Raw genomic sequence first — 21,184 nt, forward strand, 5'->3', positions numbered from 1 at the left:
GTATACATTCGCTCCAGCGCCCGGCCGCCGCCCCTTTCTCCTTTTTTTGAGCGGCTGGATGTCTGCAATAGTGGGATTTGACGATGTTGAGGGTATGAATTGAAGGAAGACAATGCATTTGTTCCAAATGCTGCATTGATCTCACCATCACTATGGGCGGTATGAATGGCTGGTTTGAGCCTACCGCCTCGGAATGGGAATATTATTATTAGTGTAATGCTTAATGGAATGGAAACGGTTAATGAACCAATATCATGGACAACACCGTGCATCAGTTGTAGTGCTGTATTAGTGAACTCAGCAACACTCAGCATGGAACACGGAAGGAGTACTGTTCTTGCGTAGCGGTATAGCCACTATCAGCCCTCGATTTGTATACATGTCACTCGTATCAAGCCATGTTCCCTAGCGCCAGTAGATGCTCACTAGACACACGTTTCGCTAACACAAAACACTTGAACGCACATTTCCCTCCAGGGCGGCTACCTAGAACAAGTCCAACAGGTCCTGGTTGCTCTTCTTGCTTGGCTCGCCGCCTAGTTGCTGTGTTGGTGGAGGGGGCTGGCTTGTTTCCATGCTCATGCTTGCGAATCCATTCATAATATCGTCGTTGCTCATCTGCGTAGCCTGTGCAGGTGCTGCGGCACCACCACCTCCATCTCCAAACAAGTCTAGCAGATCGTCCATGTTTGATTGTTGTTGAACAGGCGCGTTTACTGCAGGAGAGGCGACACGTTGGGGGGTTCCTGCCAGTCCTTCAAGACCCGATGAGCCGTGTGTAGGTTGCTTCTGCATTGAAGCGGGCGCAGAGCCGTCAAAATCAATGTCCAAGAGGTTCTCCACGTTTGAAGGCGCTTGTCCACTGACTGCTGCCGCTGCTGCTGCCGCTGCAATCGGATTTTCTCTTGCTTCTTCTTGTTGCTCTTCAATGGCAGCTCGTTGCATCGCCTCTGCGCCAAATCTGCCTTGTCCAAGGAAAGCCTCTGGTGGCTTGTGGTACACCGAAGCCAGTGTTGACAGTTCTGTAAGCAGAGTCTCTAATAGCTGAGGAGGCAATGATCGTATTGTGGAAGAGATTGGGGGTTTGTCGGAGAGTACAATTTCCTTGGTGATCTCGGGATCACTGGACAGTAGTCGCCAATAGACGTATGCTCGATCTCGGATATCTGGGTTGTCATTGTCTGCAGTCGCGGCCTGGAGGACCTTCGTCACGAGGCCCTGTGCCTGATCTGGCTTCTTCAAGAAGAGCTTGACAACTGCTGTGAGTATTTGAAGTTGTGTCTGGCGTATGTTAGCTCCTGTAGTACTCCGCCATGCATTTTCAGACATACTTGAGTGAACTCCTCGGCAAATGTGTCGACAAAATTCGACAGGATCTCACCGGCATTGTTGATCTTTTCCGCGTACTCTCCAACGATCCAGATAAGAGATGCTCTGGCGTTCGGCTCGTCCAACTCATCTATGCACTGGCAGAGTGTCGGTATTATGCCTTCATAACCAGGGTATTTGCGGAAGATATCCTTGATGACCACAATCGCCTCCTGAACGACGTAGTTGACTTTGGTGTTGATGAGGTCCAGCAGCGTGTTGACGCACTTCTCGCTTGCGCTCTCGATCTTAATCGCGACCTGTCCAATGGCTTTGACTGCTCGTCGCACGAAATCCATATCCACTTCCATGGCGTACTCCTTCAGCTCGGCCAGTAACTGATCGACATTCTTGTCATTCGCTATCCGCACCATTATTTCCAGCTTTTGCATCTTCAGGTACGGCGGGTCATTGTATTTGCAGAAGAAAACGCGCATCTCTTTGCTGAGAATGTCTGGCTGTTTCTGGAGCAGTAGGTCGATGTTCCGGAGCGCAACGTATTGTACTTCGGGAGCAGAAGACACGAGTGTGACTACAGTTTGTTAGTGATGGCCTGTTCTGCGTCTGTCATCAACATACCTAGTGGCGGAGCCATCTTCTTCGCATACGACTTCATCATCTCAGGAGAGATGTTTCGCATATGCAGGAACACAACCTTGACGGCTGCCAAGACGACACTTGGATTGACGTGCTGAAACTGTGGAACAACTCTTTCGCAAATGTGCTCTGCCTCCTTGATATCCACTGGCTTGTAGTCCGCGAGAGTAGTAAGGAGAGTAACTCTGCCCCACTCTGTACACTCGTTCAGCGCCAAAAGCATCTTCTTCAGTTGTTGTGATGAAATGACGAGAGCTTTGGTTTCCGGTGCTGCCTCCTGAATCTCTACCAGCGCAGTGACCGAGTTTGCGACCACCATGGGGTTTGGGTCGCCAACAAGTTCCTGCAGCTGTTCTAGGAAACCGTTCTCGATGCACATGTTGGGTGCGAGATCGAAGAGCTTAGCCACGCACAGAGCTGCGGTTTTCCGTACATATGGAGATTCGTCTCTGAGTGTTTTCCGCAAAGGTTCCTCCATGTAATCAGTCATCTTATCCACGCGGATGCAGCCCATAGTTCGGATCGCCAATGCTCGTATGAGTGGGTTTGCGTCTTCGGAGTCTTGCACGAAAGTGTTTACGGCGAGAATGCAGAGGTCGGGATGTGATTTTGCGTAATTCCTGGTGCATGTTGTCAGTTTCCGCTTGATGCGCAGCCTGGTTTGTACGCACATGAGGTATAGATATACCAGCTTCTTCTGGTCAAGGTCCCCAGTTGCAATGTTCTTCAGAACGTCAGGGAAGAGCGCCGAGACATCCTTGCCCAAAGTCATGGACATGATAGTCTTCTGAATGGCTTCTTTCCTGACATAGTCTTAGTATTTGCTCCAAATGCGTCTTATAGTTCCATGTGCTCACCGTTCGTAAGCATATTGAGAACTAGGGCAATAGTCAGTTATGAACAGCTAAACCGGTTCTTGGGTGATCATACACCAGACCTGCCCTCAATTCAAACGTCTCTCCCTTGCGCGGGGGCGCGAATGCGCCTCTTATCCTGTTGACAGCCATCTTTGTAGGACCGCAGAGGCCAGTCGCTCAGCCAAACCCCTCCGACTCCGGCTCGTAAGGTCTGCAACCTGTGCTGCAAGGGGCGGGGTATTCGAGGCGCAGTCTCTTGAGATTGTATGTAAGGGTATCCGAAATTCGGCGTCTCTGGGTCGGGCGGCGTTGCAGAGGGATTATGCGGGTTATGTCAATGCTCGTGGAGCTTCGCGATTGCCAGACTGCCACCTTGAGGACATGGTCCGTGCACATTTGGGGCCCCATCCATGTATCGCATCTAGCCCAGCCCGGAAGTGCTTCGACGCTCCCGCTGCGCTCACTGTTGCACCAAAACATCAACATGGTAAGTTGAGCATAGCAGCCCGTCTACACTGCAACTCTAATGCGAGATGGTAGCCTTCCAATTTACCGAACCTACGTCGACTGTTCGTTGAGGCGCGCAGCGAGTCCGAGGAGAGCGCGTACTCGAGGAAAGCTGTGCGTTCTCTCCAACATTCTCAATCTTGGTAACATCGTCAAGCTGATGCGAACTCAGTTCTACAATCTTGCCATATTCATGTCATCAATCGCCGTCTTTAGCTTGGTTGCACAGCGAATGACTTCTGCAAAGGCCATCGGCTGAGTACCTGAAGGGCCAATCACCACATAGCGAAAGTCCTACCGAATTGATCTCGTCAAGAACAAGTGTAATGCTCCTCACACAGCCCAAAGGAGTAAGCGATTTCTGGTGCCCTTCGTAATGGGGCGACCATGTGGCCGGCGCTTACACGGACAGCCATCTCCCTTGGCGCTTGCAACATAGATGTCGCAAAATTAGATGATACATTCTCCAACCAATCTAATACCGGGTGAATCAAAAGCCCACCGCAAGTGAGTGAGGCGCGGAATGATACCATTCCTCCTGTCTATTCCTGGTGTGCATGCATGGGACCCTGAATTGCGGCGAAGCAGCATCACACCGTATCGATAGGAGGACATGGTGCTTCATACTTGTCGACATATACCTCCTGTGAGGTAAGAATCTTCTGTATTCCAGACATGTTTCATTCCGCGGCCTCGAAATCACCAGAGCAGGAGAACGACACCAAAGACCGGTCCCGGATCCGAGCATCAACGAACTTCTATGACCGGATCGTGACTGATTGGTGGTGGTGGGAGATACTCAGCTGGATTATTAGTTTCGTCTGTGTGGCGGCTATATTGGGTGTACTGTGGTATTATGATGGTAGAAGACAGCCAGAACACTTGATAACAGGCATCACGCTCAACGCATACGTTGCAGTCTTTGCTGCGGTTTCAAAAGCAGCATTAATAATGCCTGTTTCCGAGGCGATTAGTCAGTTGAAATGGATCTGGTTCCAAGAGGAGGCTGCACTATGGGATTTCCAACTTTTTGACGCGGCCAGTCGTGGGCCTTGGGGTGCGACTATGCTACTTATCAGAACACGATGCAGGTAAGTCCTGGCAATGTACCCAACACTAGACTTTTACATACTGATACCTATGTAGGCATGTTGTATCCTTGGCTGCCTTGATCACCATACTAGGCCTAGCATTCGAGCCTTTCTTCCAACAAATCGTCACCTATCCCGATCGTACGATGATCGTTGGAGGTGGCTCGACATGGGCTGCATCAACTTTTGTACCCCAATCTCTACCGAGCACTCGCCGGCTTGGTTTTGACAACAATAACAGAGACCCGACAATGACTTTGGCGATCGACACCGTCCTCAACACCCCAGAAATTGCTATGAGACCCTCCACGGCGCAGTGCTCTACGGCAAACTGTACATGGCCTTCGTATGCCACACTTGGCGTCGGTCATACATGTCAAGACGTGTCTTACCTGCTCCAGTATATATGCGAAAACAACACAAAACTAGCCCTGCCACAACAAGCCGTCTCGGCGGTGGATCCCTGTGGCTACAAGGTGAACGATACGTTCGTTACTGGCGTCGAAGGTAATCTCGGTTTTCGCAAGGTGACCAGTTTATCGACGTTGGTAGTCGAAACATTTGATTTTGAATCTAGTGGCAACCACTTCTGGAACACCACAGCTTTTCACAATTCGACTCTACCTATCTTGGATTTCTATATCGCTTATACGCCAGGAGGTCCAGAAGCGGCGCTCAGAAACCAAACACCAGTATTGCTAGAATGTTTACTCACATGTAAGTAAAGTCGCGTCTCCAGGTCGCATGCATCGTCAGCTGATGCGAGTGATTGATTAGGGAATGTTCATACTATTGATTCCCGCATTGTCAATGGTATGCTACAGGAAAGGGTACTAGATACTGTCGTCGTACAGCCCCAGTCATTGGACAATAGCACCGCCTGGCCTATAACCGCTAGTTTGGGCTCGAACAACACATTCCAAATTCTCAATGGAAGCACTCAACTCCTCCGCGATTGGATCTTGTCGGATTTTCCCTTTTATCTGGATCAAGATCCTGCATACGATTTTGAGCTCTACTCTGGCATGTGGAACTTTCATCAGATCCCGCCCTACGACTTCGAGAGTCATATCTCCAACCTTACGAAAGCTATAACAAACGACATGAAATCACGGTCTTCTGGTATGAGGCTCATAGAAGGAATAGCGTGGAGCTCGGAACGTTTTGTGAAGATCCGCTGGGCCTGGATCACGTTGCCCGCCGTATCGCTTGTAGGAAGCTTGGTATTAATATTTGCAACGATTGTACAAGGAAGAAGGACCAAGGCGCCGCTATGGAAATCATCTTCTTTGGCCACATTACTACATGGCTTGTCGGAAGAAACTAGAAACCTCGTGGATCCAGATCTGTCTCCCAGTCAAGTTGAAGCCATGTCCGCAAGATTAAGGGTACGACTTTCGTCTCGGAGTGGAAGCGCGCGGTTGATAGCTTGAAGACGAAAACAGCCTGGTCGTCTATGTACAATTATTCGAGAATCTGGTTCGGCCTGTCACGCCTTTGGAGGGCTGCACCTGCACGCTTGATTTCTGCTTTCTTGATGCATAAAACTGCGTCATAAGATCCTTCCACTTCACACTCCATACCCATGTCTTTCGTTCCTCGTCCCAGCTTAGGTATCCAGGCACACGCATCGCTATGCCCGTCAGCTGGTTCCGAGTGAAGTGCACCCATGCCGTAGCTGCCTGTAGTCGTTCTAGTGGCAGCACAGAAGTGTTTTTGAGTTCTTCGACGCTTGTTGCGTTTGTTCCTTCTTTGAGTACACTCGGCGAACGGAACAGGGCAAAGCTTTCATCGGCATTGAGGCCGTCGAACGACATGCTCAATTGCGCGCGGGGTATTGGCGCACCTGGCCAAAGCAGAGCTCCAGAAGTGGGGTCGCGGCGCGGAAGTGAAAGCGTGATGGCGAACATTGGGAGGTAGATCGACGCGAACACTCGTTCAACAAGATCCTTGAATTTCCGTGACACATGCCGTACGGCAGTCCAGAGGTGACTTGCTTCGTAAATGCTTGCTCGTTCGAGGATATGCAGCCATAATTCAACTGGTAAGATAGATGTGGGTGCGCACACTGCAAATAAAGTCCCAGCCTGATTAGACGTTTCGCTCGTCATTTTGCTTTGCTGTTGTTTAAGGACTTGTGCAGGAGGTATAATCAGCACCATATATCCACGGTGCATCACTGTTGAGTCATCCACGGTTGGCCTTACCTAACACAGCACATGCTAGTTTTGCTAGGCGCTGACACATGCACAAAGACGCGGAAAGGAGTTTCTACAGACAGGGAAAAATACATTCCATGTCCTATGTGAAGGTTGATGTGTCTGAGGGAAGGCTGATCTACTCCGTTTACAAGTAGCGGCATGTCTCGGCTGGCTTGTCCCCACCATATGTCGCAAGTGAAAAGTTGGCAGTACCTGAAACACACGTGCCTGAGCAGTAGCCTGAGACAGCAACGTCTCGTCACCTTTAATGCGTCACAGGCCCATGAAGCCTAGGGCTTGGAATGTCATGCACATGCTAGCAGAACTGAGGCCCTCGTGCCCCGAGGTAAACTGGAGACCGCGTTTGTCATTACAACTTCAATAATTTTACATTTCATAACTGTAACTAAGCGCCAGAGAAGGAAATAGCGCCCTTAGAACCAGTCCAATGAAGCGCTCCGCTTCAATCTCCGTAGAGTGACCTTCGGTGCCCTTCTAGGGACAGAAGTACGTTCTATGTTAACTACAGTAATAGAAGTTGTCATCAAAAAGGAAAGCACCATTACCGCGTGTACCGCCTCAAACCCCAAGCCTCATCATCCGTCTCATCCTTCTTGAGGCGTTCAAGCAACAAAGTCGCGGGCGGCGAAGCTGCGGCGGCCGAATCGTCCACGTCCGCGTCCACGACCGAAGCCACCAAAGCCGCCCTGGCCTCCCTGACCTCCTTGCTGACCTCCCTGTTGACCTCCCTGTTGACCTCCCTGTTGACCTCCCTGTTGACCTCCTTGCTGGCCACCTTGCTGACCACCTTGCTGACCACCTTGCTGACCGCCTTGTTGACCGCCTTGTTGACCATTGTTCTGACCGTTGCCGCCACCGTTGTTGCCACCGTTGTTGCCGCCATTGTTGCCGCCACCGTTGCCCTGGCCGACAGTGAATCTCACACAGTCATCCTGGGGACCACGTTGAGCGACTGGCATGACAACAGGCTGATGGTTGCTAGCAGAGGTGATCGAGCAGACACGGTAGTTACCAGCAGGAAGACCAGCATCAAGAGTAGCAGTGAGAAGACCGTTGCCATCGCCGGCGTCGTTGATACCCTTGAAGAAAGCAAAAGTCTGAGCGTCAGGAGGGTTGTTGGCATTGTTGCCCATATCCTGAACGGAAATATGTGTATGACCAACAACTTTACCTCCCTGAAGGGTCTGCGGGGCAGCGTAGTAGGTGTTGTCGGGGTTCGTGAAAGATCCCGCCTGCAAGTTGTTGATCTTCACCGAGAAGTCAATCTTCTGGTTCTCTTGCTTGACGTCGTTGTTCTTGGGATCAGTGAAGACCGCCGAGATCATTTGGCCGACAGCAGGGATATCTCCCATGACTATTTGTGATTAGTGACTGGGTTCACTGTTACGCTTGTTCAAAACTTACCAATACCGTTGCAGGAGCCTTCCTTAACTTGGAGACCATTGGTGAGGGTCTTGCCTTGACAGAAGTTGATGAAGTTGGCTTGGTCACTTACAAAGTTAGTAGGGAACTTGTAGATGAATCTGTGTGCCAACATACGTGAGAGACGCGGCTTGTCCGTCCTCTTTACCCTGGTCGAATCCGTCGGATTGACTGGCCTTCTGAACGACATCGGCATTGAGGGCCAAACCACCACCATTACCACCGTTGTTACCACCATTGTTGCCACCGTTGTTACCGCCGTTGTTGCCTCCGTTTTGACCGTTGTTTTGACCGTTGTTCTGGCCATTGTTGCCGCCATTTTGTCCATTCTGGCCGTTGTTCTGGCCTTGACCACCACCTTGACCACCGAATTGGGCGTTGGCAACACCGGCCGCAAGCAGCAAAGGGACGAGGGTAGAGAAGCGCATGATGAATGCTCGAAGAACAGAAAGTAAGACTGGTAAAAAGAGTGGAGTCCGGCTAGCGGTGGATTACAAAAAGGCAGACACGTTCAACGTAATCTGAATGAATAATTAAGAGGAAGAGAAAGGAATGTAACCCTCAACTGCAGAACCGGAGTGTAATAGGACAAGCGACTGATTGATGGTGAGGACGCCAGATATCTTGGAGGAATCGCATTGCCTTAAGTCCTTGGCGACGTAGAAGGCAAAGAGTAACCTAGTAAGGCGGCTCGTGGTTCCTCGGGCATGAAACCCACGATGAAGGCAGAGACGTCTCAAACCCACTCATACCGGCATCTCTAAGGTCGCGCACGGGGCGCTGGCATCAACTGGCGCCCTACTATTGACTGAGGCTGTCATGGCAGCCTCTCCGGAACAAGAGTACGCCAGGCATTGAAGAGGAGGTCCGAGAAACGGTTCGTGTATGAGGTGTGCAAGAACCACGTTTGCGCTAACCCGAACAGGATACGCTAAGCGCCTTCTAGGACGAAGCCAGGCATCCTCTAAATTTTGAGGAGGGCTTGCTCAAACTCCTATGATGCCTTGCCATGCGCCATACGACAACCGAATGCACGGCAGGAATGTGTGATTGATTCCGATAGCCGTTCGTCACCACCGCAACGCCAGCGGGGAGATTGGTTTACTTGCTGCGGCCCACTCTGTGACCCACGCCTCCCCCAGAGCCTCACTGGAATGTCGGAGGTGCTGGGCTACACAGACGAGCAAGGTTAGTTTGTGCTGTCACTGTCTCGATTTTGACGGGCGTGACAGGTGTCAGCAGGACTACGGAGTAACAAGTACGATCCTGCGCCGTATCATTGCACGCACTTTGTTGGATGTCGTAATCAAGTTGCTCTTCTTGCGAAGACCTTCAATGACGGCAATCCTTCATCCGAGATCCATAATGATCGGATGTGCACGATGTTTGCTGTTTGGGATGTTATCGCTGCTTGCCAAGTCGTCTTACCACCCGGTCAAGACGACTCACCAGCTCCACTATGAACGCGGCGCCCAGGCGAGAAGTCAGCACATTCCTCCACCCATTAGCAGAATTGTGTATACCCATTCTCGAAGATCTGCATCTTGCTCCATCGACTCTGCAAGCGAAGATACCCCTTTGGCCCACATTCAAAGACCGTGCTCCCGGCAAATCGGTCTGAGACAGCTCATGTCAAACCCCCGCTACACGTTCGGTCCTCGAGCGTTGTCGAGGATTACGGAATCAGGATTTCCCTATGTAGTTCGGCGTTTGCGGGTCATTCGGCATGCCTGAGGCAAGACGTGTCTTCAGGCATAATGGATCTACATCTGTAACCAACACCCGCAGAAACTTCTCAGGTTGCATTTTCTCTAACGTGAACCCTCGATGTTGGGTTCTTTGATTAACGATTTGAAGCTCCCTTACACGCGTACTTTCGGATCTATCATCTTCCATAGTCTCAGATGGTCAATCGGCCCTCCATTACCTGCACCGCGCCGCCTTCGAGAAACAGCTGCGATACAGCTCCGTCCTCGGTCATCTCGACTTCGATGAAGATCTCGCTTCTTCTGCCCATCTCTACGCCCTGAATAATTTCGTACTTGAGCGTCTTAGATTCTCTTCCTGCTGTCAACGAAAGATATGCTGCCAAATCGCTGGCGGCGCTACCAGTGGCCGGATCTTCCAATGGACCCTCGATCATCCTGGTCCTTACTCTGGTCACGCCCTCGTTGCTTTTTCCCGTCCGAACAAAGAAATATGTCCCGATGAACGTCTGGTCCCAGCCTTGATCCAGGCCTTGGATTTTGAGAGACTGGCCAGCTAGCGATACCATACCCAGGGCCTCTTCACTCTCCAGTTCGACTAGAACAAAGGTCATACCTTTGACAATTGAGACAATAGCAAAGTCGTCTTTGACCCCGACCTTGCCTTCCTGATGAGCTTCTGCTAATCGAGGCTGTAGTGCGAACAGCTCGTCCTTGGTGTATCTCTTCTCGTGGATATGACTGCACTAGTCAGCCGACATACGTCCATTGGAGTTCAGGTCGCCGAATTGACTCAGGCGGTTGGTCTGGAACACTGGGTGCTAACACCGGTAGTTCAAACTCCAAAGCCCGCCGAGGAGAACAGTTCTAAACACAGCACGTACACGTCATGAGGAATGGAAGCCTTTGCCGTCATCTTGCCGCAGTCGTACCGCAATCCAACATCTCCGGCTTTAAGGCTGAAGCTCGCTTCCATGACGCCGCTGTGGATACCACGCTCCCGAGCCGTCCTCTCTAAAGCATAACACGCAGTGCCTACGGTCGGGTGACCCGCAAACGGTAGTTCCTGCGATGTCATGAAGATATCGACGGTCCATTTGTCCTCCGTCGCACCATCCGCATTCTCGTGTAAGAAGGTGGTCTCTGATAGGTTGAACTCTCGCGCGATGGTTTGCTTTTGTTCCTGAGTTAGTGTCCGGTCGTGCGGGATGCGAACGATGGCCAGCGGATTGCCGCCGTATGGCTGGGACGTGAACACGTCCACGGTCACAAATTCGAGCTGAGAGGATGAGGCCATGTTCAAAAGGTCAGGGGATGTTTGTTCTGAGATGGACAATTGATGGTTTGAGTCCAGGACTACTGTTGCTGCGTGAATACATGGGTCAGATGACTCATAAAGCACCTGCATACTGCATCGAAGAATCTAGCAACCCCGCCATGATGTTGACTCAAGTCTTGAGATGCTCTGAACCAGAAGCTGTTCTGGGTGATTTGAGATATCCTTTGCCGTGATATCCACCGATCAGTTCGATGGAGGTTTTGCGGCAACCCGAGAAAACGGTACCAAAGTTGACACGCCAAGCATAGCGAGAAGGCTCGAGAGACGTACGCATGGCGTCGGTAAGTGCCTTTGTCATAGCATAGCCTTCGGTCTTGGCGTACTTTTTTATGACCGATGATGAGGCTGCGATCGTGAGGCTGTGCAGTTGCTGTTCAAATACCAACCAAGGATCATTAGCTCCACATTACGTGTCCTTCCGGTATGCCCGAGGTATCCTGACGCCGAACAGTAAGGTCAACCCTACCGTATGCATACAGCAGTGTACCTGGATAATATCACATTCAAGTTCTCAGTAGGCCTGCCATTGGCACACATGTCCAGCAATGTGCTAATGAGGAAACTGAGTTTTGGTACTCCTTGGCCGGACCTCGACTAGTTGTTCCCGCGACGACCCCTCGTGTTACGGAGAAGAGCGAGTGTGGTGGAAACCTTCGCGTTAAATCTGATGAATCGGTCACAAATTCTTGTAACTGTACCAAAGTTCATGGCACACATCTACGATTTCAAGATCGAGCCCGATTACGCCACGAAGAAAGGGCATGACTGCATGGCGACGGCGATGGCAAGAATGTGATTTGAAATTCAGCCATTTGTTCGCCTCAGCTACTCGCCATCTCCGTGGCGCACTGAAGTTGATCTTCAATGCGCATAATTGTTGTTGCAACAATGGTGTAGCTCGCAAAAGAGGAGTAATCTTGGGCTGCGACGAATGAGAAACTGCAACGTTAGGTGTGGAGACAAACTGGGGTGCTGGTCATGGTCTGCCAGTCGCGAGCAGATCGACGCGGAGATTATTTTCAACGGTCTTTATCGATTCATACTCGCGTCCTGGCATTGTTGGCTAGCTGCGTGTGTACCTGCGCGGCTGGGGATTGTTGAGGATACCTAGGTACACACCGGCATTAGTACCCGTGGCCGACTGGCCTGCGAGGAAATTGTCAGACGGTGGCCAGCGCAAAAGACCCAAGAGTTCGTCAATCTGGCGATGTGCAGTATGATCGCAGTGTTTCGATCGATGAAATGAGACAATCTCGGCTGGTGCCATGATGGGGATGCCCTCGACCTGATGGTGCGTGGTTTCCAAGCGAGGAGGTGCACTGATACTAGCAGGACTCAGGACTCGGGACTGCTAGGACGATCCTTCGCGTTGCCAGTACGAGTCCGATCTCGAACGCGTGCCATGTTGCTGCACCGCGGCCCAAGGCGATTGATGTGCATACACTTGTGGTTGTAGTTGAGGGGGTTCAATCACACCTTTCGGACACTGTCCGACGGCGGGATGAAGACTGCAGGCTATGTCCTAATTCATAGTGTGCGGAAGCATTAATTTTAACAACATGTCAGACGCGTCGCGTTAGTTGTTAATGTCAGCGCTGTTATGGTGCTTTTTTGTGACATGAGCAATCTTTTATCGGTGCTGCAAACACCCCACTCGGCTGCAGGCTTGGACAACGGGGGCAGGGGGCGTGGGAGGTGATAAGTTCGCATGGCTGCAGCTCCGAGTCTGCAAGGTACATCTCGTTTGCGACTGTGCTGAAGGTCAAGGGTATGAGTCGTAAGTCTAGGCTACAAGAGCCAACTTTCTGAGGTTTCATCGTCAACGGCGCTGCTACGCCGCAATGCTCAGAGGCTCGCTACACATTCGCACAAGCTGACAAGATGATGCGGATCAGGAAGCTTTGGGGCAGAGTTCACAAGTGGCCAGCTATGGTCATGGTTCTGTGGGATACTGACGTGCGAGGCGATAGAGTTTTTGCACTGGGTTCTGTGAAGGATGGAGGTGACAATTGCCGGTACAGGCTTATCCTGGCATTAGGACAACAGTCGTCGATGGTGAATTGAGTTAGGGCGGCGCAGAGATGGCGTACGGTTGGGCAGACGTAACGCGACTCAGTGAAGCAGAGGGTCCGCAGCTGTCCGACCCTCTGCGCCGTCAGTCGAGGGCTAGCTTGGGACACAATTGCTTTCTGCGTGTTTTCGACCATGGTACAGCTGCTGCCACATCGAGGGTGACGTCTCAGGGTCTTCAGGGGAGGCCTAGAGTTGCACGTCGTCCAAGTGCGAATGTGTAGCGTCAGCCATGGATTGGAGCAGGGAGCAGCGTGCCTGACTCGGGGCGGGGTCGGCAGGGAGCTTGATGCACTCGAGCTGAAAGGCGTTGCCGCCGGCGCGCTAGGCCAAGGTCGTCGTGGTTCTCGGGGAAGCTGGAAGCCCCTGTCACTGACGCCACTCATGCAAGTGCGAAAGCGACCATCACGGGCCCTCGCCCAGGGATCATGAGAAGAAGCGTTGGCTAGAGCAAACGCAAAACCCTTTCTGTATACCTACCCGACGTCTGCCCGTTCCAGCCCTCTGCGACCGTCTGCTCCTCATAATCCCGCCCTACACCACCACCGTCTCCGCTCGAGCATCGTCGTGTTTGTCCTTCTTTTTTGTTTACCGTGCCTATACCGTGCCCATTCCAAATCCCTGCCTGGTCGCACATCCCACCACCAACGACACTGGACATTTGTCACTTGCAACACAACTTATAACTTGGACCATCATCTCCGCCACACCACTTGCCTGGAGCGACTCGCCGTGGATCACCCAGAGCTGTAGCACCGTTTATCTGCAGCATTGCCGTCGTGCTTTCTTCTCTTGCCTCCTTTGCTGGTTGCGCCTTCCTTTCTTCTCGTAAACGCTACGACCACCCCACCAAAACCCCACGCGCCCGCTAGCTCTCTCCCACGGACCGCCTTCTCCTCTTCGACAACACCCTCAAACTCAACTTCGCTTCCCCGGGGATCGCTTTCCGTCTTTGCTTCTCTGCGATACGCGCAGGTTTAGCGCTGCGCCGCCGCCTGGACCCTTTGATTGCCCTGCCACGCTCACGTGCTCAGCACTATGGCATCAAATCATTCCCGCAGCGCGTCGGATGAGAACCACAACTCAATGGCCTACGTTCTCGAACACGTCTTACAGTACCCCGGAAGCTACGACATCCCCCTCAAAACCATGTACGAGCTCAACCGTGTGGACCGCGCCCAACCATTCCCCAAGAGCCTGGCCAAGTCCGGCAGCACATCACCAGTCTCCAGCCAATTCGCATGGAACCCTACCGAAGCTGCCGCCATGAGCTTTACCTCATCTTTGATGAACCAGCTCAAAGCATTACCCACACGGACCAGCGCACTCCCACCCGCTTTCATCGTAAACTTTGTCAGCCGGACCTTCATGCCTGAGCCAGCTGATGTTGACTGGAGCCAAGCCTTGACAGCTCTCGACTACCTCAAAGATCTCGAGACGCGCCGACGGAGGGAAATGGCCACCACCTTCGAGGCCCTTGATGTCCACAGGGACACATGGGATGCCGACATGGCCCGTGTAGCCGAAAAGGCACCGGGCATTGCACTCTGGATCAACAATCTTGAGGGCAAGAACCGAAAAGCTGAGTCGTACTACGCTCAGCTCTGGGTCGGACTCCGCCGATGGGTAAGCTATGCCACTCCTTTCACACGTGATCTACTAACATCCGCTGGCAGATCATGATCAATCACCTTTCAGATGAAGAGTTCAACAAGCTCAACTGCATCAGCTATCTCAACACCCTCTTCCCTCCTGTTCACGGCCAGACCAAGCTTCCTTCACAGTTCCTGAACCACGAAGCCCTGAAAGAAGAGCGCCAGATCTTCTTCGAACTGATTAGTCAGGTGCAAAAGAGAGGACCTGATGTCTTGCTGCCCCTGATCAACAGGGACAAACGTCCCGAAGATCGAACCGGTTGGCCCACTGTCCAGAGGATTGTCGACAAGTACCTCCGAGTTGCCCAGAATATGATTCAAGACTGCATAGCCACCCATGGACCCGAGTCTTTTGATCGCTACATGAACGGACCCGGAAAAGAGAAGAAGCATGATTCTGGTGTGAGCTTTGGTTCCGAACGCCGGCCCAGTGTAGGCTCCAGCATGCATGGCGAGCAGGCATCCGAACCCATGCAAAGCTATGCCCCGGCCCCCAAGGGCCTCAGCAAGCTCGAGAGGATTACTCGCGAGTTCAAGCGCATGCGAGTCAAGCCCCGGCCCGAAGTGGAAGAGATAACGCAATTCAGCCAGCGGGCCGCTGCTGACTACGTCCCCCCGACCGGTGAGAATGCTGGGAAGAAGTCGCTCAAGAAGGCCCGATCATTAGCAAGTCTCAAGTTTGGCAACGGCAGCTCTGCATCTCTGTCCAGCAGAAAGGGCAGCGATTCTATGCCATTCGACGCAAACGAGATGAAGAAGCACCGAATGATGTACGAGGCGTCAGTCAGCAAGAGCACCACCCAGGCGTAGACAGCCGAGCGGTTGATTACGATGGCCGTTACGATTTCATGACGACTCGCATCTTCACCACGAGTCAACATAGCATGTTCACATGCACCCACGAATCCCGGGTCGTTGTAAGCACGATTCGGACCGATGCCACGGCGCGATCCCTGGACGCAGGACGGAGACGTCGCATCGTCGCAAAAGCATGCAGGTTGGTCGCTGGTTTCGACTCATTTTATTAGAGTCCCCATTGTTCTTTGTTACGAGGCTGAGAGGCCTTTGATTTTAGCGGGCGTTGTCAGAAGCAATACCTTCGCGGGTCAAAACTTCTATTTTCATGTTAGTACATCAGGGCTTATGTGATCTATGATGGATAAAGCATGGCGTTCAGGAACTGGGTGCATGGCAAAGGCGTAGTACACGATTGTTTTTGCTGGCATGTTTCTTTTCTTCGGCTGTACATACGAAAAGGTACGCGAGTGCCTTGATGCGGAACACGCATCGATATCCGAAAACTTTAGTGTAATCGTGTCATTTCAGACATGGTAGAGTAATGGATAATACATATCACAATCACACTGTTTCAACACTGCACAGTCCTGCACGCGTGTCATTGGCGGCGCTCGCGATGAGGCGAGAAACGAGACCATAAGGAACGAGGCTTCCGTTGTTGACCTTCCCTATTGATCCTGTTTGTCTCGCGTAGAGCTCATAACACCCGATGGTAAAGTTTGTTTTGCAAAATCAATTGAACGGCGATTCAAGACCCTAGGCAAGGTAAACTTTGTTTTAATCACACTGCCCACTGAGCCCGCAGCTGTTCCCACATGCATCTGCAAGCATAACAACAACAGGGTAAGTCGCCCCCGCCACACTTTGCCGCATGGAGCACGGCTTCGGGTGCCCGTTGCAACGTCAATGGCCATCAAGTTCCTCACGTGCGTTCAGCGGGCATGCGAAATGCAGTCAATCACATCCCCGGCATGAAGGTGCCCCGAAGCTAACCGTGAAGCACGATCAGCACCCGATATGGCCTCATCCATCCCGAACACGGAGCTGACCTCTTGCGACGCCCGCGATGCCGACAGCCCATCCCACGCGTCTGGCCCATCTCAAGTAATCAACACCTCGACGCGTACGGCCGAAACTCGTCAGCCTCGCCAGCCCTCCCCAGCTGCCGCCACCGCACCGCCACGACGTTTCTTCGACCCCTGGAACAGCTCCAGTACAGGCCATCAGCGCGCTGAGAATCGCCTCTCTGGTTCTACGTCATGGCGCGCGTCGCGGAGCCTCAAGCTGGGAGAGCAGTTCAAGGCTGGTAGGGACGGGGGTAGACGGGTCGCCGACACGGTTGGCGCAGGCAGTGAGGATTTTGGCAAGGATGGTCGCAAGGACAACGGCAGCTGGGAGAAGGGCGCAAAAGGTCTCAGGACAGGAGGACAGAAGAGCCTGGCCGAGGTATGGGCTGCGAGCAAGGCAGGCAGGAAGCAGTCCCAACAGAAAGACACCAAATGTGTTGCCATGAACGCGCATGACATGTCCAACCATGGGCAGACAAATGCGCCTCCAGTGTCCTCTGATGCAGGAACAGAATCAGATGCACATGTCCACAGCGACCTCTCCCAATCTTCGTCAAAGCCTCCTGAGAACCAGATCTTCGCCGGACTCTGCTTCTACCTCAACGGCTCGACCGCTCCCCTAGTCTCTGACCACAAGCTCAAGCGGCTCTGCGCCGCTCACGGCGCTAGACACTCGATATCACTAGGCCGTCGAACCGTAACGCATGTCATTCTTGGAAGAGTAAATGCAAACGGCGGCGCAGGCGGTGGCTTAGCTGCAACCAAAATCCAAAAGGAGATTACCAGGACAGGCGGCAAAGCTGTCAAGTTTATCAACGCAGAGTGGTAAGTAAGCTTTGCACATCTCCCGCTCTGCCTTTCTCTCTGTGTTTCACATCCGATTGCGCACAATCAGAGTTCATGCATAACACCTGCCGTGGCATTTACTCAACTGACATGTGCAGGGTCCTGGACAGTATCAAAGCGAATCGGCGCCTCCCAGAGTCACGCTACTCGCCGCTGAAGCTGGCGCCCAGCACTCAAAACAGCATCTTTGGCATGATGGGCGCAGCAAGTTCAAAGCAGGAGCAGGGATGAAGCCAACCTCCCTTTGCAGCAACTCTCCCGGATCGACGAGGTTTGCCGTTGAAGCCTCGCCTGACGTGCCAGGACTAGGAGGAATACGGAATATGCCAGAACCAAAAGGGCAAAATTCCTGCGTCACAAAAGACCCTTGAACGATAACAAACTTTCGGTGCTCGAAACCGCATCACATGAGCTCGTGGTGATCCACTTCTGTTCACTGAAACGTTGTTTGTGGGGAAGTCGGGTCCGACGTCGATCAACAACTTAACATTCATGAACCCTTGAAAACCTTAAGTGGCGCGATAACGTGGCGCCATGTTCGCGCAGAGTCATTAGTTTTGTTACTCACGCCATACCTGCCATGGTTTCCCAGTCCCGAACTCTGTTTCTTCAATCGTAGCGGCAGCGGCTCGACTTGGCCTATTACGCACTAGCGTGGTTTGGTTATCACAGTTTGAAAGCGAAAGAAGAAGAAGTTTCCAACCCACAAAGCTTCTTGCTCGTTGCTTTGTAGTGTACCATGTTGTTCTTTTTTCGGTAGGGTAGCCGGTTGCACTTCACCAGCGTAGTGCTGTTATCTCTTCAAACGCGGATGCTTCCGCTAATGGCGCGATTGCTGTCATGGAACCGGTTGGTGCGCCACTGGAACCCACTGGCGTGAACTCTTTGTCTGTCAAAACAATCAAGTCCGGGTTCGTTCGGTTCCTTGAAACGTCCGGACTTTTGCCGTAGAAATTCAGCGGTTGCTCAACGATCACTAGTACCTTGATAGCCGTGGACCCTGCCTGTCAGGGTAAGTTCCGTGTTGGTTCCTCGAGGGTTTTTGCTGAGCTTGTTGCGTGACTCGAAAGCGGATGGCGGATGATCCCTTTGGGGTAGACCGTGATAGCCCCACTAAGGAATCTATTGTTACATGTTTATTGTACTTTTCTGCGCCTGAAATTCCGGTGAAGGCTGTTTCGCTGCTATCTAGCCTGTCGAAACCGTAGTTGCGGATGTAACGGGTGATGTGTGCTGGTGTCGAGAGAATAATATGTGATAATGAAGTGTATTAATGTCTTTGCATGATTTGTTCAGTGCCTGTGTTCAAGTCACGCATAAAAAGCAGTAGTTTGATACTGACGATTACAGGAAGTAAGTCTGAACGACTACCCTGTATAACTCGCAAACTACAACCTTCAATATCACCATCACCCCACTCAGCACTCTCGTTATTGACAGGCATGGCCACATTGTTGGTCAGCTTGCTTTACAAGAGTAAACCACTCTGTTTAGCCACAATGTGTCGAGTATCGCAACACGCTGAATCTATTCTGAAGTTTTCTGTGCGCGAAAAGCGATACAAGAAGATCAGAGCGGGAGTACATGCGTAGGAAAATCTTGAAATATACGAATCGACTAAAGCTTGTACTTACTACAGGAACACAACAAGAGAACCACCAGGCTAAAACATGGATATCTCACTTTACCATGTAGCTTTTAGACCATCACTGTTGTGATAACATCTGAAATTGTATTTTGACATTAGAAAAAACTATATATCAAGACGCAGTCATACAAATGTAGTAACAAAGCGTTTTGCACTTCATAATACCAGCTAGCGCGTGTGCCTTGAAAACGCCGTAAGCCAGCAGGTATCACTATTCCATGAACGCCAGCTTCCCGTGCACAAAAATCTGACTTTGTCCTCCAAGCAGCAACCAGTTTCCCTTAGCCAGCTGTCCTCGGCTTAGCCTTGGCCTGCTTCTTCGCCTTCGCGTCAGCCTTTTGCTTCTTTTTCTTCTCTTCAAGCTTCTCCTCAGCCTTGCGTTTCAGACTGGCCTTTTCCTCGGCCGTCTTCTCAATGGGCTTAAAGAAACCCTCCAACCTGCTCTGTTGCGCTGTCTTCATGTTCTTCTGTAGCTTAGCTGCTCCATTGCGCACCCTGTCCTCGTTGAAATGCTTCTCCTCGACCAGGAACTTAACAAGACCTTCTACGTCTGGGGCTTCCCACTTGAAGTCGCATTCTGGGTCATCGGCAGGTCGGACGTCTGGTTCAAGGAAGAGCAGGCGCGCATCGGCGAAGGGCCAGTCGTCGGGGATAGTGAGCTTCTTGGAGGATTGGGACTTGATGTGTTCAACGACACCTTCCAAGTCATTATGCTCACGGATGAGCTTGAGAGCGGTGCTGGGGCCAATGCCTTTGATAGGGTCGAGATAATCACAGCCGAGGAGGATACAGAGGTCGATGAACTGGAAAGTGGTTAGTAGGTGAGAGTTTGGAAGCGCCCTTAGATGCCGTACCTGTTTCCGCTCCATGTTCAAGCCTTCGAGTACCTTGTCCAGATGAATCTCCAGAATGGGTTCTTTGCGTTGCTCGCTGAAGGTCAGATGTCGCAGCAGGATGGGTGAATCGAAGGTCAAGGTGTCCATATCCTCTGAAGCGGCGGCATAGACCTTACCGCCTCTCGCCAATGTCGCGCATTGGGCTTCAGCTTCGGTCGGCGCAACAATGTACGGGATGCCCATGAGCTTGAGCAGGCGCTGACACTCCTCGTTGTGTTCCCTCGTCACCCTGACGGTCCGCCGCGAGAACTTCTCGACGTCTTCGGCTGTACCCGTCTCTTTTGCCTCCTCAGCCGCAGCGTGTGCCTCTGTCTTGCGCTGAAACCGCTTCGCGAGCTCGCCGGACTTGAGCTTGGGTGGAGCGCCGTCGAAGACGTAGAGGGGCTTGATACCGTTGTCGACCATGCGCATCGTGCGGTAGAAGAGACCCATGAGATGTGATGTGGTTTCGCCTGTCTCGCTCATGAGCTGCTGACCATCAGATCGGACAGCGATGAGGAAACTGTAGATGCTCATAGATCTACACGATGTTAGGTTCGAAGTGTCATTGGAGGTTTGATATATGCATACGCATCCTGCACACGTTAGCAAGTGACCTGTTACTCCGAGAATGCTGCGAACGAACTATGGCAACTTTGCGTCCAAACTGGTTCTTGATCTCGCCCTTCTTGACTGCCTCGGGCGCATGCTCCTCAATGAGCTGGTACAGGTGTTTAATACCCATCTCTGGTGTTTGCCCTAGTGCGTGAATGTGTATCGGGTAGAACTTGGTGATGTCGTAGCCCTAGATTGTTGTGTGTAGAAGCGTAGGCGAGGGCGTGGAGGCTGGAGAAAGTGACGCCAACCATTATCACGACGCGTCCGCGTCTCACGCGCAATCACGGTCTACATTCCTTGGCACTGCTACCCCACATATCGCCTGTCATCGCTTAGTGAGGCTCAGCAGGCATTCTCTGGGGATGCATCTCGAATCCTGTATTTAATCTCCCCAGATCTTATTAGACGCCCCAGACGCTCCAGGCGCCGCGTGTTTGATGTGATGATGCTGGCTTTATTGCCACCGCGCGCGGAGTGCTTCCGAACCGCGGTTCTTTC

At 52.0% G+C, this 21,184-nt stretch overlaps 8 protein-coding genes across 8 annotated transcripts; 3 read left to right on the forward strand and 5 right to left on the reverse strand.

Moving 5' to 3' along the window:
• Nucleotides 1-207: 207 nt before the first annotated feature.
• Nucleotides 208-3,166, reverse strand: CC77DRAFT_1053041 (Adaptor protein complex beta subunit). The gene is made up of 6 exons (XM_018527726.1): nucleotides 2,896-3,166; nucleotides 2,823-2,843; nucleotides 2,637-2,768; nucleotides 1,948-2,585; nucleotides 1,332-1,900; nucleotides 208-1,281 (listed from the first exon to the last, which is right to left on the reverse strand). The coding sequence occupies exons 1-6, from the start codon at nucleotides 2,970-2,972 to the stop codon at nucleotides 487-489; spliced, it is 2,232 nt and encodes a 743-aa protein (XP_018382343.1). The 5' UTR covers nucleotides 2,973-3,166; the 3' UTR covers nucleotides 208-486.
• A 517-nt stretch (nucleotides 3,167-3,683) lies between these two features.
• Nucleotides 3,684-5,864, forward strand: CC77DRAFT_363615 (hypothetical protein). The gene is made up of 3 exons (XM_018531379.1): nucleotides 3,684-4,420; nucleotides 4,476-5,137; nucleotides 5,198-5,864. The coding sequence occupies exons 1-3, from the start codon at nucleotides 4,005-4,007 to the stop codon at nucleotides 5,851-5,853; spliced, it is 1,734 nt and encodes a 577-aa protein (XP_018382344.1). The 5' UTR covers nucleotides 3,684-4,004; the 3' UTR covers nucleotides 5,854-5,864.
• A 10-nt stretch (nucleotides 5,865-5,874) lies between these two features.
• CC77DRAFT_943465 (hypothetical protein) lies at nucleotides 5,875-6,531 on the reverse strand (the record flags this gene model as incomplete). The annotated part of the gene is made up of 1 exon (XM_018534913.1): nucleotides 5,875-6,531. The coding sequence occupies one exon, from the start codon at nucleotides 6,529-6,531 to the stop codon at nucleotides 5,875-5,877; it is 657 nt and encodes a 218-aa protein (XP_018382345.1).
• Nucleotides 6,532-7,244: 713 nt separating this feature from the next.
• Nucleotides 7,245-8,492, reverse strand: CC77DRAFT_943810 (hypothetical protein; the record flags this gene model as incomplete). The annotated part of the gene is made up of 3 exons (XM_018534928.1): nucleotides 7,245-7,996; nucleotides 8,047-8,132; nucleotides 8,182-8,492. 3 exons carry the CDS (start codon nucleotides 8,490-8,492, stop codon nucleotides 7,245-7,247), a joined length of 1,149 nt encoding a protein of 382 aa, XP_018382346.1.
• Nucleotides 8,493-9,469: 977 nt separating this feature from the next.
• On the reverse strand, nucleotides 9,470-11,067 carry CC77DRAFT_1043137 (Diaminopimelate epimerase-like protein; the record flags this gene model as incomplete). Its single annotated transcript, XM_018527305.1, has 2 exons — nucleotides 9,470-10,511; nucleotides 10,655-11,067. The coding sequence occupies 2 exons, from the start codon at nucleotides 11,065-11,067 to the stop codon at nucleotides 9,965-9,967; spliced, it is 960 nt and encodes a 319-aa protein (XP_018382347.1). The 3' UTR covers nucleotides 9,470-9,964.
• A 3,150-nt stretch (nucleotides 11,068-14,217) lies between these two features.
• On the forward strand, nucleotides 14,218-15,644 carry CC77DRAFT_943685 (hypothetical protein; the record flags this gene model as incomplete). Its single annotated transcript, XM_018534923.1, has 2 exons — nucleotides 14,218-14,805; nucleotides 14,856-15,644. 2 exons carry the CDS (start codon nucleotides 14,218-14,220, stop codon nucleotides 15,642-15,644), a joined length of 1,377 nt encoding a protein of 458 aa, XP_018382348.1.
• A 1,005-nt stretch (nucleotides 15,645-16,649) lies between these two features.
• On the forward strand, nucleotides 16,650-17,776 carry CC77DRAFT_1011976 (hypothetical protein; the record flags this gene model as incomplete). The annotated part of the gene is made up of 2 exons (XM_018523742.1): nucleotides 16,650-17,524; nucleotides 17,644-17,776. 2 exons carry the CDS (start codon nucleotides 16,650-16,652, stop codon nucleotides 17,774-17,776), a joined length of 1,008 nt encoding a protein of 335 aa, XP_018382349.1.
• Nucleotides 17,777-19,264: 1,488 nt separating this feature from the next.
• Nucleotides 19,265-21,122, reverse strand: CC77DRAFT_1023690 (flap endonuclease 1). The gene is made up of 4 exons (XM_018525713.1): nucleotides 20,715-21,122; nucleotides 20,660-20,664; nucleotides 20,048-20,609; nucleotides 19,265-19,996 (listed from the first exon to the last, which is right to left on the reverse strand). Exons 1-4 carry the CDS (start codon nucleotides 20,811-20,813, stop codon nucleotides 19,475-19,477), a joined length of 1,188 nt encoding a protein of 395 aa, XP_018382350.1. The 5' UTR covers nucleotides 20,814-21,122; the 3' UTR covers nucleotides 19,265-19,474.
• Between the last annotated feature and the right edge of the window lie 62 nt (nucleotides 21,123-21,184).

Source organism: Alternaria alternata (genome assembly GCF_001642055.1).
Source record: "Alternaria alternata strain SRC1lrK2f unplaced genomic scaffold CC77scaffold_20, whole genome shotgun sequence".
NCBI lineage: Eukaryota > Fungi > Ascomycota > Dothideomycetes > Pleosporales > Pleosporaceae > Alternaria > Alternaria alternata.